The sequence below is a fragment of the Pan paniscus genome, chromosome 3, assembly GCF_029289425.2.
Source record: "Pan paniscus chromosome 3, NHGRI_mPanPan1-v2.0_pri, whole genome shotgun sequence".
In the NCBI taxonomy this organism is placed as follows: Eukaryota; Metazoa; Chordata; class Mammalia; order Primates; family Hominidae; genus Pan; species Pan paniscus.
The window spans coordinates 59,111,475-59,128,450 of NC_073252.2; the positions used below are offsets into that span (position 1 = coordinate 59,111,475).

At 39.6% G+C, this 16,976-nt stretch overlaps 1 protein-coding gene across 3 annotated transcripts in view; it reads right to left on the reverse strand.

Moving 5' to 3' along the window:
* MOB1B (MOB kinase activator 1B) overlaps positions 1-16,976 on the reverse strand; it is an 85,564-nt gene that overhangs the window by 14,789 nt on the left and 53,799 nt on the right. For all 3 annotated transcript variants that reach the window (XM_008961141.4, XM_034958682.3, XM_008961140.4), the window contains 2 exons: positions 14,304-14,470; positions 3,338-3,431 (listed from right to left, as the gene is read on the reverse strand). In XM_008961141.4, the coding sequence (XP_008959389.1) occupies positions 3,338-3,431; positions 14,304-14,470 (261 nt within the window). The remainder of the gene's footprint in view (positions 1-3,337; positions 3,432-14,303; positions 14,471-16,976) is intronic.

Consider the following 16,976-nt stretch of genomic DNA (forward strand, 5'->3'; position numbering starts at 1 on the left):
CAGGTGTGAGCCACCATCCCCAGCCCATCATTATTCTTAAGAGACGGGCACAAGCATGTTTACTACCTTATGTTAAGAAATCTTAACATTTTTAATCTTCCCTCACAATCAAGTTTTCATCTTGTCAATCATTTTCAGATGTGTCACATTCATATTTAAATGTAAAAATCAGAAACAGACAAGGTAAACCAAAGAATAATTTTCAATATCCTGAAGTATTTTTTAAAAGTATTAACTTTCAATATCCTAAGGCTTTTTGAAAAATAAAATAATTAGGCCGGGCGTGGTGGCTCACGCCTGTAATGCCAGCACTTTGGGAGGCCGAGGCGGGCGGATCATGAGGTCAGGAGATCAAGACAATCCTGGCTAACACAGTGAAACCCCGTCTCTACTAAAAATACAAAAAATTAGCCGGGTGTGGTGGCAGGCACCTGTAGTCCCAGCTACTTGGGGGGCTGAGGCAGGAGAATGGTGTGAACCCAGGAGGCGGAGCTTGCAGTGAGCCGAGATCGTGCCACTGCACTCCGGCCTGGGTGAAAGAGCGAGACTCCGTCTCAAAAATAAAATAAAATAAAATAAAATAAAATAAAATAATTGTATATTGCTTAGACCTTTAGAGTTTACAACTAAGACTCCCTAATCTCTTCTTTTTCTTTCGTCGTGTTTATACTTAGAATGACTTCCTTCATTCTGTAGCTCTATTTTGCCGCGATGCCTTTCTCATTCTACCTTTGACAGACTATTCTCTTTGAAATGTATTTCTGTCATCACAGCATGAACTTGTAAACTGCAAACTCCAATTCACAATTTCTTTTTTAATAATAACAAAAATCAGTAACTGAGGGCCAGGTGCAGTGGCTCACCCCTATAATCCCAGCACTTTGGGAGGCAGAGGAGGGCAGATCACTTGAGGTCAGGAGTTTGAGACCAGTCTGGCCAACATGATGAAACCCCGTCTATACTAAAAATACAAAAATAGCCGGGTATGGTGGCATGCACCTGTAATCCCAGCTACTCAAGAGGTTGAGGCAGGGAAGATCTCTTGAACCTAGGATGCAGAGGTTGCAGTAAGCCAAGATCGCACCACTGCACTCTAGCCTGGGCAACAGAGCAAGATTCTGTCTCAAAAAAATAAAATAAAAATAAAAAAACAGTATCTGAGAACAAAGTTCTACGAGCCATCATTCAATACCACTTTGCAAGGGGCTTAGCATTTATTAAGTATTAACAAATGCCTCTCCTAGGCACAATCCTGCATCTGCTGGTAAAAATGAAGAACTATGACAACAACTACATCTTCTTAGCACTAATGACTGGGAAATGTCACGATTCTCCCAAAAAAAAAAAAAAGGGAGAAAGGAAGAGAGGGAGGAAAGACAAGAAGAGAAGGAAGAAGAAAAGAGACGTAGAGAAAGAAGAAAGAAGGAGGGAGAAAGGAAGGGAACGAAGGAAGAAAGAAGAGAAAGAGAGGGAAGCAGACACGCAGGCAGGAGACTACACAGCTTTAACACTATGTATGCACACATGCATGCATACAGGAGCAGAGACAAACAGCTCTCAAGCCAGAAGAACTGGCTTTCTTAGAAGGCAGTGCTATTTAATTTCTCAAGGCATAACTAACCACAGAATAGAAAAATTAAAGACATCTATTTTCACAAGTGAAGCTTAACCAAAGTGAACACCAGTAATACTGGCAAGAATTAATACTAAAGGGGGACTGATTTCATTTCTAAATGCCCCCGTTCCTCTAAGAAATCTTCCTGAAATAACAAGTAACAGAAATTCACACTCCAGCTTTGATGATAAAACTAGGAGACACCTATGTCTTTAAATTACTTTTTTTTTTTTTTTTTTTTTGAGACAGAGTCTCACTCTATCATTCAGGCTGGAGTACACACACTGGCACGATCTCAGCTCACTGCAACCTCACCCCCACCTCCCAGGTTTAAGTGATTCTCCTGCCTGAGTAGCTGGGATTACAGATGCACACCACCACACCCAGCTAATTTTTCTATTTTTAGTAGAGACGAGATTCACCATGTTGCCCAGGCTGCTCTCAACCTCCCGATCTCAGGTGATGATCTGCCAGTCTCAGCCTCCCAAAGTGCTGGGATTATAGGCGTGAGCCACCATGCCCAGCCTAAACCACATTATTTTTTAAAGGGACTATCTTGACTAGACTTTTCAAAAAGGCGAGGTGGGGAGTGTGACAGTTCATATAAGTTCAAACAGGGTGAGGAGAGAACAAAAAATGCACCTGCAACTACAAACCCCATACAAAGTCCCCAGAAGACGTTTCTCCAAAGTAAACAGTCCCGTGACGGGTAAAAACCACAAACATACTTCTGCAGGAAGAGGTGTAAATGGAGGAAGGGAATTGACAGACGCTAGATTTTGAATAGCTCTGCAGCTATACTCATCTCCATGGGCTAGAAAGAAGTGAAGGTTCAAACACAGCTTTGTGTCTTTCCTAGTGCGGTCTTCCTTTCTCTTTACTGAGAACTGCCAACTTCTTTTACCTCTTCATATGGTATCTCCATATTTTTCCTGAGCTACAATATTATACTTCTGTTACGGGGTCTTTGATCATTTGACTAAATTCTTTGAGTCTACGGCAATGCATAGAGCAATATTCTTATAATGAATGTTGACATATGATGTAAAAAACATGTATGAAAGGCCTTACATTTAGGTACCACTAAATAAATGGTAACTGTCATTGCTATTATTAGTAGAAGTAATAATAAAAGCCAGTTTCCAAAATGTACTGATTCAACCCACATTTTTTGGGTGTTAAAACAAGGTGGCAAGCTCTGTCCTTGCACCAAAAGGGAATTAAAAGAACAAATCCAACAGGTTAAATAAAACATATATGAATAGTGTAAGAAATATAACAAACAAATTTCATTACAAAGGTAAAAAAAGTTAGTCTGATGAAATCAGAAGGCTTTGACAGAGAAATATTTGATAATAGAATTGAAGATCAGTAAGATTTTTTGAAATATTGACAGAAAATGACAGGAGTGAAATGGGAGAGAAGAAAAATGTCCAAGAGAAGAAGAGAATAAGCAAGCTTCCAGAGAAGTACGTAATGGAGGGAACAGCAAGGTATTTCCAGTAATCCAGTTAGGACAGACTAGAGAAGACACATAAGCAAACAGAGGAAAGGCAAGATGGACAGTCACAAACCCCAAGCTAAGGAATCTAGATTAATAGTCACTGGCAAACCTCAGAAAGAGACGATAAGTAGAAAAATTATATGGTCAGAAACTTCGTTCTTCTTTAAGAACCGTAAAATAATGTAAAAATAAGAAACTGATCATTAACCATGTCTTACTTTGGGCCAGCTGACATCACTGGACAACTCTCTTCTGTACAGAAGTCTGTGATAGTTCCATAAAGCATGTTGATCTGATTGAAGAAATCCACAGCTGTAAAGCAAGTATCAGTTGTAAGTAAAACAGAATGGCTAAATTTAAAATGAAATTTTAATTGTACTTGAACAGAATAGGCTTATTGGCATTCGTTCCCCTACAAAGAACAGGTGAAAACCATACACAGAAGTATCAATACATTGAAATGAGGAGCTTGTGTTCATCAAACGACTCCCTTGAGAGCAAAAAGGCAAGCATAGAGATGAAGAGATTATTTGCAACACATACAAACAACAGAAATCTTATATCTAGAATAGATAAAGAACTCATATAGATCAATAAGAAAAAGACAACACAGCTGAAAAATGTGAGACAATTTTAAACTGTCACTTCACAAAAGAAATTTCCAGGTGGTCAAATGTCCTATGAAGAGATGTTGGTAATCATGGAACTACAAATTGAAATGATAGTGAGATGCCATTCCATAGGCCCTAAAAAGGCTAAGATTTATCTGAAAATGCAACAAGGCAAGAATCCAACACATTCTTAAAGAACCAGGCTGGGCACGATGCATCACACCTGTAATCCCAACACATTCACAGGCCAAGGCTGGAGAATCGCTTGAGCCCAGGAATTCAAGACCAACCTGGGAAATACACTGAGACCTCGTCTCTGCCAATAAAAATAAAACTAGCTGGGCATGGTGGTGCATGCCTGTGGTTCCAGCTACACAGGAGGGTGAGGTGGGAGGATTCCTTGAGCCGAGGAAGTCAGGCTGCAGTGAGCCATGATCACATTACTGCACTTCAGCCTGCGTGACGGAATATGTCTCAAAACAAAAACTAAGGTAAGTATTAAGATTTATAAAGCACAACGAATAAAACAGTATGATTTTAGTACACCAATGGAACAGAAGAGAGACCTAGGCAGTTACAGAAACAGATGCAAACACAGATGAAACATTTGATTTATGACATAGCCATCATTGCAGAATAAGCAAAGGACAATCTTTTCATAAATATTTCTGAATCAACTGGTTATTGCTATGGGAAAAAATAAAACCTGGCCAGGCACAGTTGGCTCACACCTGTAATCCCAGCATTTTGGGAGGCTGAGGCAAGAGAATGGCTTGAGGCCAGGAGTTCAAGACCAGCCTGGGGAACATAGCAAGACCCCATCTCTGCAAAAAATATTTTAAAAATTAGCCAAGTATGGTGGTGCTCTCCTGCAGTCCAAGCCACACCATTCAGAAGGCTGAGACAGGAGAACTGCTTGACCCCAGGAGTTCGAGGCTATAATGAGCTATGATTTCACCACTGCACTCCAGCCTGAGCCAAAGAACGAGACCTTGTCTCAAAAAAGAATAAAGTAAAATGAGGCTGGGCGAGGTGGCTCACGCCTGTAATCTCAGCACTTTGGGAGACTGAGGCAGGTGATCACCTGAGGTCAGGAGTTCAAGACCAGCCATGATCAACATAGAGAATCCTTGTCTCTACTAAAAATACAAAATTAGCCGGGTGTGGTGGCGCATGCCTGTAATCCCAGCTACTCGGGAGGCTGGGGCAGGAGAATTGCTTGAACCTGGGAGGCGGAGGTTGCAGTGACCCGAGATCGTGCCATCACACTCCAGCCTAGGCAACAAGAGCAAAACTCCGTCTCAAAAAAATAAAGTAAAATGAAATCAAATAAAATTTGACTCTTCACTCATGTCATACCCAAAAAGCAATTCAAAGTAGACTGTACCTCTAAATGTGAAAGGCAAGACAATTAAGTTTAAAAGAACATAGAAAAATATATTTGTGACCTTTGACATGTATAAATTTCTTAAAAAGAGCATAGGCCGGGCAAGATGGCTCACGCCTGTAACCCCAGCACTTGGGGAGACCAAGGCCTGGGGAGGATCACTTGAGCCCCAGAGTTTGGGACCACCCTGGGCAACACAGTAAAATCCCATCACTACAAAAAATTAAATAATAAATAAATTAGCTGGGCATGGTGGTCATGCCTGTAATCCCAGCACTCTGGAACACTCTAGGAGGCTGAGGTGGGAGGATCGCTTGAGCCAGGAAAGTTCAAAGCTGCAGTGAGCCATGATATCATGCCACTGCACTCCAACCTGGATGACAGGGCAAAACCTCCTCAAAAAAATAAAAATTTAATTTTAAAAAAAGAGAACAAAATGGACTAATCATAAAGGAATAGTTTCCAGGTTTCATTAGATTTGTTCCTAGGTTGATATTTTTGATGCTAATTTTTTTTTCCTTTTTTTTGTTGTTCATTTTTCTTTTTTTGGCCTCTATTTCCTGGCGATGAGATATTCATAATTTTATATTGACCCAAGAGCTGACAACCTCATTAAACTCATCTATTAGTAATAATAATTATGGTCTTTTAGATTTTCAACATATTTTCTTTTCCAAAAAGGGATTTTCAGAACAATCAACATATTTTTTATTGGCTATAAATGAAAAGAATAATTCTTTCTTCCTTTCCAGTCAGTATATTTTTTATTCTTTTTCTTGCCTTACTGAATTGGTTAAGACTCCAGTAATTGGCTGGGTGCGGTGGCTCACGCCTGTAATCCCAGCACTTTGGGAGGCTGAGGTGGGTGGACCATCTGAGGTCAGGAGTTGGAGACCAGCCTGAACAATATGGTGAAACCCTATGTCTACTGAAATACCAAAAATTAGCCGGACATGGCAGCATGCGCCCGTAGTCCCAGCTACTCAGGAGGCTGAGACAGGGGAACTGCTTGAACCCAGGAGGCGGAGGTTGCAGTGAGCTGAGATCACGCCACTGCACTCCAGCCTGGGTGACAGAGCGAGACTCCGTCTCAAAAAAAAAAAAAAATACTCCAGTAACATATTGGTGGTGGATATCCTTGACTCTTTCCTAAATTAAGAAAAAATTTCAACATTTACTATTATAATGTTATAGCTATTCTGCAAATAGGTATGCTTTATCAGAAGAAAGTTCTCATCTATTACTTGATAACCCTTTTATTATGGATTTTGAATTTTAGCAAATGGTTTTTCTGCATGTATTGTTGTGATACGATTTTTTTTCTCCTTGATTTTGGCTAATGCAGTGAATTACAATGACCAATTTATATTTTTTTTCTAATTTATTTTTTTTTTGAGGTAGGATCTCACTCTATTGCCCAGGCTTGGGGTGCAGTCAGAGCTCACTGCAGCCTCCAACTCCTGGGTTCAAACAATCCTCCCACCTCAATCTCCTTGAGTAATTAGGACTATAGGCATGCAACACCACACCTGGTTAACTTTTTAAATTTTTTATAAATAGTGGGACTCGGCCAGGCACAGTGGCTCACGCCTGTAATCCCAGCACTTTGGGAGGCTGACGCAGGTGGATCACCTGAGGTCAGGAGTTCGAGACCAGCCTGACCAACATGGAGAAACCCCGTCTCTACTAAAAATACAAAATTAGCCGGGCACAGTGGCGCATGCCTGTAATCCCAGCTACTCGGGAGGCTGAGGCAAGAGAACCGCTTGAACCTGGGAGGCAAAGGTTGTGGTGAGCTGAGATCATGCCATTGCACTCCAGCCTGGGCAACAAGAGCAAAACTCCGCCTCAAAAAAAAAAAAAGTGGGACTCACTATATTGCCTAGGCTGATCTGAACCCCCTGGCCTCAAGCAATCCTTCCACCTTGGCCTCCCAAAGCACTGGGATTACAGGTGTGAGCCACAACCTGAGGCCCCTCAGATGCTAAACTAACCTTTGTATTTCTGGAATAAACTCAACTTAGTCATAATGTATTATATACACTTTTAAAATGTTACTAGATTCAATTCACTAATACTTTTATTAGAATTTTTACATCTATGTTCATTTCAAAAGTTAGATGACCTAGTTCCCTTTCTTCTAATGTTCATGTAGAACTCATAAAACTAATATTTTTTCCATTCTCTGTAAGAGCCAAAGGCTGGCGTTATTTCTTCCTTGTTTCATGGAAATACTACTGTGGCAAGGTTTTTAAATAGATTACAATTTTTTTTAAGTTATAAGATTATTCAGATTTTTTATTCTAGTGTTAATTTTGATAAGTTGAATTTTTATAAGAATTAGGTTATTTCAATTAAATTTTCAAATTTATTGGGATAAATTTATAACTTCTTCACAATATTCTCTTACAACTTTTTTTTTTTTTTTTTTTTTTTTGAGACGGAGTCTCGCTCTGTCGCCTAGGCTGGAGTGCAGTGGCGTGATCTCGGCTCGCTGCAAGCTCTGCCTCCCGGGCTCATGCCATTCTCCTGCCTCAGCCTCCCAAGTAGCTGGGACTGCAGGCGCCCGCCACCACGCCCAGAGAATTTTTTGTATTTTTAGTGGAGACAGGGTTCCGCCGTGTTAGTCAGGATGGTCTCGATCTCCTGACCTCGTGATCCACCCGCCTCAGCCTCCGAAAGTGCTGGGATTACAGGCGTGAGCCACCGCGCCCGGCCTCTCTTACAACTTTTAATGCTATGTAAGATCTGGTATGTATTTACTTTTTTATCCCTGATATTGGTTATTTGTGCTTTCTAATATTATTAAATAATTAATATTTTAAATTAATATTATTTTTAAAATATTAAAATATTTTTTTCTTGATCAATCTTACCAGGAGTTATAAATTTTTAAACTTTGCAAAGAACCACTTTTTTTTTTTTTTTTTTGAGATGAAGTCTTGCTCTGTCATCCAGGCTGGAGTGCAGTGCTGCAATCTTGGCTCACGGCAACCTCTGCCTCCCAGGTTCAAGTGATTCTCCTGCTTCAGCCTCCCAAGCAGGTAGGATTACAAGCACCCGCCACCACACAAGGCTAATTTTTGTATTTTTAATACAGACGGGGTTCCACCATGTTGGCCAGGCTGGTCTTGAACTCCTAACCTCAAGTATCCACCTACCTCGGCCTCCCAAAGTGCTGGGATTATAGGTGTGAGCTACCACGCCCAGCCCAATTCCCTTTATTGTATGTTTCTTTTCTATTTTATTAACTTCTGTTCTTTACTGATAACCTCTTTTAACTTTTTTTTTTTTTTGAGACGGAGTTTCACTCTTGTTGCCTAGGCTGGAGTGCAATGGCGCAATCTCAGCTCACTACAAGCTCTGCTTCCTGGGTTCAAGCAATTTTCCTGCCTCAGCCTCCCACGTAGCTGGGATACAGGCATGCCCCAACCACGCCCAGCTAATTTTTGTATTTTTAGTAGAGATGGGGTTTCGCCATGTTGGCCAGGCTGGTCTCGAACTTCTGACCTCAGGTGATCCACCCACCTCGGCCTCCCAAATTGCTGGGATTACAGGCATGAACCACCGCACCCGGCCTCACCTCTTTTAACTTTCTTTGCATTTAATTTGCTGTTGTTTTTCCAACCTCTGGAGATGGATGCTTAGTTCATTAACTTTTAATATTTTTCCTTTTCTAATATATGTATTTATGTAAGGCTCTAAATTTCCTCTAACACAGCTTTAGCTATAATATATCCCACAAGTTTCCATATATAGTATTTTCATCACCAAATTTCAGTTCAAAATATTTTCTGATTTCCATTGAGATTTACTTTTTCCAAATATATACAGATTTCTGTTTATTACTGCTTTCTAGCCAGATTCCACCATGGTCAGAGAATATATTGGTTTCCATTTTTGAAAATGTATATATATATACTCTTAGGTGCTTAGGTCATGTGCTCCTAGGTCAAGCCTGTTAATCATGTTGCTCAAATTTTTCTAATTCCTTACCAATTTTTTCTTCTGCACTTTCTATCTGTTACTGAAAGAGGCATGTTAAAATCTCCCATTATGACCATGGATTTGTCTACTTCTCCTTTTAGTTCAGTCGACTAATATTAATAAACTTTTGAGATGTTATTAGAAACATATGCATTCAGAATTTTATATACTATTTGGGAATTGAACCAGTTATCATTTTAAAATATCCTTTTTTATTGCTTTTTGCCTTAAAAGTCTACTTTATCTGACATAACACGACTATCGGGATTCTTTGGATTAGTGTTTAACTTTAGTTTCAACCACTCTATATCTGTATATTTAAAGTATGTCTTGCAGCATTCAGATTTGTTTTGCTTTGTAATCATCTTGACACATTGGTGTGTTTGTTTGTTTGGGGTTTTTTTTGTTTTGTTTTTTTCTTCTTTTGTGATGGAGTCTCACTCTGTCACCCAGGCTAGAGAGCAGTGGTGCAATCACAACTCACTGCAGCATCCACCTTCTGGGCTCAAGCGATCTTCCCACCTCAGCCTCTCAAGTAGCTGGGACCACAGGTGTGTGTCACCATGCCTGGCTAACTTTTTTATTTTTGGTAGAGATGGAGATTTGCCATGTTGTCCACGACGGTCTCAAACTCCTGGGCTCAAGCAATCCTCCCACCATGGCCTCCCAAAGTGCAAAGATTACAGGCATGAGCCACCATGCCCGGACAATCAACTTTTGTGTTGGACCATTTTGTCCTTTACATTTAATACAATTACTATTGATAATATTTGGATTTCAACTTACTATTAATATCCTACTATTTGCTATCTATTTATCCTACTCATTGTTTGATTCTTCTCTCCTTACGTTTTTATTAATTCTATTTTATTTCATTTTTTTAGAGACAGGGTCTCACTCTGTCGCTCAGGCTGGATTGCAGTGGTAGGATCATGGTACACTGCAGCCTTGAACTCCTGGGCTCAAGTATTCCTCCCACCTCAGCCTCCCAAGTAGCTATGGCTACATGTACGTACATCTCCGGCTAACTTATTCTTTTCTTAGAGACAGGGTCTTGCTATGTTGCCTAGATAGCCCTTATTGCTGAATTTAAGAGCTCTATGTATATTTTGGATACAGGTCCTTTACCATGTATGTGGTCTGCAAAGATTTTCTGCTAGCCAGTGGCTTCATTTTTTATTTTCTTTACAATGTCTTTCACAGAGCAGAATTTTAAATTTTCTTTCTCTTTTTTTGTTGGAGACAGAGTCTCGCTCTGTCACCCAGGCTGGAATGCAGTGCCACGATCTTGTCTCACTGCAACTTCCACTTCCCAGGCTCCAGCAATTCTCATGCCTCAGCCTGCCAAGTAGCTGGGACTACAGGGATACACCACCATGCCTGGCTAATTTTTTATTTGTATTTTTAGTAGAGATGGGGTTTCATCATGTTGGCCAGGATGGTCTTGAACTCCTGAGCTCAAGTGATCCACCCACCGTGGCCTCCCAAAATGCTGGGATTACAGACGTGAGCCACCGTGCCCGGCCTCTTAAATTTTCATGAGGTCTAATTTATTAATTTTTTCTTTTAAAAGCACACTTTTGGTTTTGTATGTAGAAACTCATCACCAAATCCAAGGTTGCATAGATTTTTCTCCTGTTTTTTTTTTTCCTAGAAGTTTTATAGTATTGTGTTGTATTTTTAGGTCTATCATTCAATTCATGCTAATTTTTCTGAAAGGTGGAAATCTGTGTCTAGATTTATGTTTCTGCATCTGGATGTCCCAGTGATTCACCACTATTTGTTGAAAAAATAATCCTTTCTCCACTGAATTGCCTTTTCTTCTTTGTCAAGATCAGCTGCCTACTTATATGGACCACTGGTCTCTTTCATAAATTCAAACAGATTTTTCTGTGTTCCATTTTGAACATATTCACTTTGAGATCACATTTAGACATCAAAATAGTGTTATCAGGTAGAGTTTTGACTAATTCGTGAAGCCTGGGGAGAGATCTCAACTACAGTGATGAATGCAAGAGTCCTTGGTCGGTAAATTTTTATTTTGTTTAGAGAAGAGGTCTCCCTATGCTGCCCAGGCTAACCTCGAACTCCTGGGCTCCAGCCATCCTCCCACCTCAGCCTCTGGAGTAGCTAGGACTACAGGTGTGAACCACCACTCCCAGCTAATTTATTTTATTTTATATTTTTGTAGATACAGATTTTGCCCAGGCTAGTCTCAAACTCCTGGCCTCAAACAATCCTCCCACCTCGGCCTCCCAAAATGCTGGGATTATAGCGTGAGCCAATGCACCTAGTCTCTCCTTATATTCTTCAGGATTATTTTTTATTATTCTATTTTTCTCCTGTATTAGCTAAGTAATTACACTTTCACCTATTATTTGGATATAGATCTTATCAATAATTCCCTTTACTCCTCTATGAACCTGAAATGTTTACTGAATCACTGCCAGTGACTGGAAGTATCTGTCCTGACTCCAACCCTATTCACCTACTTCATCAAGTGTCATTTGGGAAGATTGCTATAAATAAGGAAAATTTTAAGTCCAACACTTCAGTTAAATGTTGTATTTTCAAAGCAGAGTATGTCCTAAGCAGATGTTGTAATGCTTCAGTCCAAAGCAATCTTTGTCCAGCTGTAGTAAAATCATAGAACTACTGTGAAATTTTAAGAGTTCTCAAAGTTCTAGGCGTTTCAGTAGTACAGTAGTCCTCCTTTATCTGTGGTTTCACTATCCATGGTTTCAGTTATCTGTGATGAACCATGGGCTGAAAATATTAAATGGAAAATTTCAGAAATAAACAATATATAAGTTTTAAATTGTGTGCCATTCTGAGTAACGTGATGAAATTTTACAGCATCTCACACCATCTCACTCCGTCCGCTTGGGATGTGAATCATCCCTCTGTCTAGCTGTATACCTGCTCATTAATCACTTATAGTAGCCACCTTGGTTATCAGAGTGAAGGATTACAAAAAGGGTTAAGTAAAGCACAATAAGATTATTTTGAAAGAGAGAGACTATATTCACATAACTTTTACTACAGTATAACTGTAATTGTTCTATTTTATTAACAGTTGTTAATCTCTTGCTGTGCTTAATTTTAAATTAATCTTTAATAAATTTTAAATTAAGCTTTATGAATTAAGCTTTATCATAGGTATGTAGTGTATAGGAAAAAACACAGTGTACATAAGGTTCAGTACTATCACCGGTTTCAGGAATCCACTGGTCATCTTGGAATCTATCCCTAGCAGATAAGAGAGGTACAGACACTCAGTTGTGGCAACTGAGAAAGAGACAGAATACAGACAGAAAATTATTTGCTTTTATATTTAAAAGTCAGACTCTACTGTAATATAGAAGCTCTATACAGCCTTCCTTACATTTTAAACATGAGTAAATGAACTCTCAAATTTTACAAAAAGGCACAAATTAGTACAAAAAGAACGTACACATATATTGGAGATTCATTCTGAATATTGTCTTGGAGATGACACAGAAACATCTTAGAAATACGGCAGGCCTCATCAATAAAGCAAACAAATCACTTTATTTCAAATAACTAGACTCTCTTGGTCCAGGAGGATAATCACATAATAATAACATGGCTCTTGTGTAAATGCTGTCATGGTAAGTTTTAAGACATCACAATAAAATCCCCTGGTTCCTAAAAGGTATTAGAGGGGGGCAGCTCAATTTATAAATCCCATGACATAGTTCAAATTATAATAAGAGGCCATTAAATATAAGAAAAATACTGTTTTGCATTTCCTTAAAGCCTAGACATTTTGTGTATGCTTTCAATGAAATTTCATTTTACTTTTACTAAATTCAAATAAATTTCCTTTAATTATAAAATTCTATTATTACTATTTTTTTCACTAATGTTGAAAAACCCTGAAGCTTTTATTCCTCAACTTTCTCTGGCTTAATTCCCAAGAATATAATTACTATTCATACGTTATTCTCTGTAGGAGTTAAGAACATCTCATAAATATATTTTACTAATTTCATAAGATGACTACTTGATATCTTTTTTTAAAAAATAAGCACAACTGGCCAGGCGTGGTAGCTCACACCTGTAATCCCAGCCCTTTGGGAAGCTGAAGCGGGTGGATCACGAGGTCGGGAGTTCGAGACCAGCCTGACCAACATGGTGAAACCCCATCTCTACTAAAAATACAAAAATTAGCCGGACATGGCGGTGCGTGCCTATAATCCCAGCTACTCAGGAGGCTGAGGCAGAAGAATCGCTTGAACCCAGGAGGCAGAGGTTGGAGTGAGCCGAGATCATGTCACTGTACTCCAGCCTGGGCGACAGAGCAAGAGTCGATCTCAAAATAAAAATAAAAATAAAAAAAGCACAATTAGACAAATAACTGAGTATGCCACTGAGAAAGGCAATTTAGTATAGTGGTTGACTCTATAGACTCTGAAATTCTATAGCTGTATATTTGATCCCAGGCTCTTCCATTTAATAGCTATATGACCTAGGCAAGTTACTAATTGTCTCAACTTAATCTATCAAACCGAAATAATAATCATACCTACATCATAAGGTTATAAAGATAAAATAAAATCATCCACGTAGAAAGGAGAGTGGTATGTCTATACAGTGTTTGACACATGAAAAATTATTATAATGAAGATAGTAAATCTATGCTTTGTATTAAAATAGGAAACAAGATTTCATAAAATTCCATATTCAGAAATAAAATAACAAGGACTGGATGTGGTGACTAGTGCCTGTAATCCTAGCACCGTGAAAGGCTGAGATAGAAGGATCACTTGAGGTCAGGAGTTCAAGACAATCCTGGACAACATAGTGAGAACTCCATCTCTACTAAAACATGTTTGTAAATGAGCCAGGCAGGGTGGTATGTGCCTACAGTCCCAGCTACGCTAGAGGCTGAGGGTGGGAGGATTGCTTGAGCCCAGGAGTTCAAGGCTGCAGTCAGCCATAACTGCGCCACTGTACTCCAGCCTTCCAGCCTGGGTGACTGAGTGAGACCCTGTCTCAAAAAGTAATAATAATAAAGTAAATAAAGTAACATGAAGGTTAAAGTTAGATTGAGATATCACTCTTTTATGATATTAGCTTACTAACTAAATCCTAGAATGGACAGCACCAACACTCACCAACAATGAGGCTATTACCCTAATTCATAGGCTACTGAGAAATAAAAAGGCTACTTACTGTTAACTGCAACCCATTCATTGAGATCTTCCCCCTCAGGAAGCATGACAGCCATCCGAAGGTTGCCACTGCCAAGTGTGGCTTCTGCGTGTTTTAAGAGCTCATACTGGTGAGAACCCTCTGGAATGTTCTTCTTTGGTTTAAAAGTTTTAGAAGAGCGACTACCACTATGAATAGAAAAGAAAAAAAAAGGGTTTAATATTTAAGGCATGACATTCAATAGAGTCATTCACCAAGCATTAGACCTAAACTGTATTGGCTTAAATCCCAGCAATAGAATTGCTGTAACTACTGTGCTCTCCATCCAAAACTCCTACAAACTTTCTCTGCTGTGTCTAGTTAACTCACAAAAAGAAAAATTTTTAAGCTGTAACTAACACCTCTTCTCAATAAATTAATGACTCAGGATTATAAACTGTAATCTAAAAAACAAAAAAGTACTTCCATGATAAGTTTTAGTTATTTTATTCCTTTCACTCCTATTCTAAGTCTCTCATTCTAATAAAATAAATTTGTTTCCTTCTTAAAAGAAATATAGAGATACAATTTGATATCAATAAAACATAAAAATCCTGGAACAAGAAAAAAAAGCTACATGTTCAGCCAGGCACAGTGGCTCACACCTGTAATCCCAGCACTTTGAGGCAGAGGTAGGCGGATTACCCAAGGTCAGGAGTTGGAGACCAGCCTGGTCAACATGGCGAAACACCATCTCTACTAAAAATGCAAAAAAATTAGCCAGGCATGGTGGCAGGTCCTTGTAATCCCAGCCACTCAGGAGGCTGAGGCAGGAGAATTGCTTGAACTCGGGAGGCAGAGGTTGTGGTGACCCAAGATTGTGCCACTGCACTCTAGCCTGGGCGGCAGAGTGAGATTCCGTCTCAAAAAAAAAAAAAAAAAAAAAGAAAGAAAAGAAAAGCTACATGTTTTTCTACCCAATTATAGGAAGTATCAGTAATCAATTTTAGTCCAGAATTCTGGTTAAGGAGTTAAGTAGCTAGACATTCGTGTGGCTGGTTTGCTCCAATTTCTGAATGCTTAAGCACACACAGAGACACAGACACAAACACACACAGCCTATGTGTATGTGTATATATACACATAAATATTTTTTAATGGATCAACTGAAACTAGGCTTCAAGGTGGTTTTAATAGTTTTTAAGAGAGCTGGGCACCTCTAGTTCCAGCTACTCAAGAGGCTGAGGTGGAAGGATCCCTTGAGGTTGTAGTGCACTATGATCACACCTGTGAATAGACACAGCACTCCCCCTTGGGCAACATAGCAAGACCCCCATCTCTTCAAAAAAAAATAATAATAATAATAAGGCAGGGAGCTGAGTGTGGTGACTCACACTGGTAATCCCAGCTACTTGGGAGGCCAGAGGCAGGAGGATTGCATCAGGCCAGGAGTTCGAGACCAGCCTGGGCAATACAGTGAGACCCCCTCCATCTCTAAAAAAATGTTTAAAAATTAAGCCAGGTGTGATGGTGCAGCCCGTAGTCCCAGCTAGGGACTAAGGAGGCTGAAGCCAAAGGATAGCTTAAGCCCAAAGAGTTCAAGACTGCAGTGAGCAATGATCATGCCACTCTACTCCAGCCTGGGCAACAGAATGAGGCCTGCCTCTTTTAAAAAAAAAAAAAGAGAGAGAGAGAGCGATTTTTAAATCTTCTGTTAATACTAGCAAATTTTTATCAAATTAGGGGTCACCCCTGTCCATTATTCTCCTTCATTTCTCATGAAAAGGAACAGACTGGAAAAAAAGAGGCTGGAGAAGTGGGAACTTATTTTTTTCTGTTTTTTTTTTTTTTTTTTTGAGACATAGTCTCGCTCTGTCACCCAGGCTGGAGTGCAATGGCACGATCTCAGCTCGAGAAGTGGGAAAACTTTAATGTTATTAAATTCACATCATCAAAAACATCTAGGCATTTGAACATATGAATACGGAAGTGGAATTCCAAAAAAAAAAAAAAACACATAAACAATGGTTACACTTTCCAAACTCTCCAAAGCTTTTCACTCTACCTCCTCTCAAGTTTACACCCCCAACCCCAATCCCTCCCTCTTTCCCTAAGATAAACCAGTAGTTCTCAACCCCTGGCTGCATTACTATAATCATCTGAGGAGCTGTCAAAAAGTACTGAGGATCTTGAAATAAAGTAAGAATCTATCAGTCAACCTGAATATACAATTCAAGTAACAGGTATTTTTCATTCTAAAGTACTAGCATTCTCATTTAAATGTAGGTCTCTCCATAGGTGTTTAATTAGAATTAAACTGATGTTCCTCATAACACACACCCTCTCCTATCTCTACTCAACAGCAAAAGGATCACTTTAAAAACACTCATCACAGGGCTGAGCACAGTGGCCCACACCTATAATCCCAGCACTTTGGGAGGTCGAGGCGGGCAGATTGCTTGAGCCCAGGCCAATCTGGGCAACATGGTGAAACTGTCTCTACAAAAAATACAAAAATTAACCAAGTGTGGTGGTGCACACTTGTAACCCCAGCTACTCAGGAGGCTGAGATGCGAAGATCACTTGAGCCCAGGAAGTCAAGGCTACAGTGAACCAAGATCACGCCACTGCTTTCCAGCCTGGGTGATAGAGCAAAACCCTGTCCAGAAAAATAAAAATAAAAAATTGACCCAGCACAGTGGCTCTTCCCTGTAA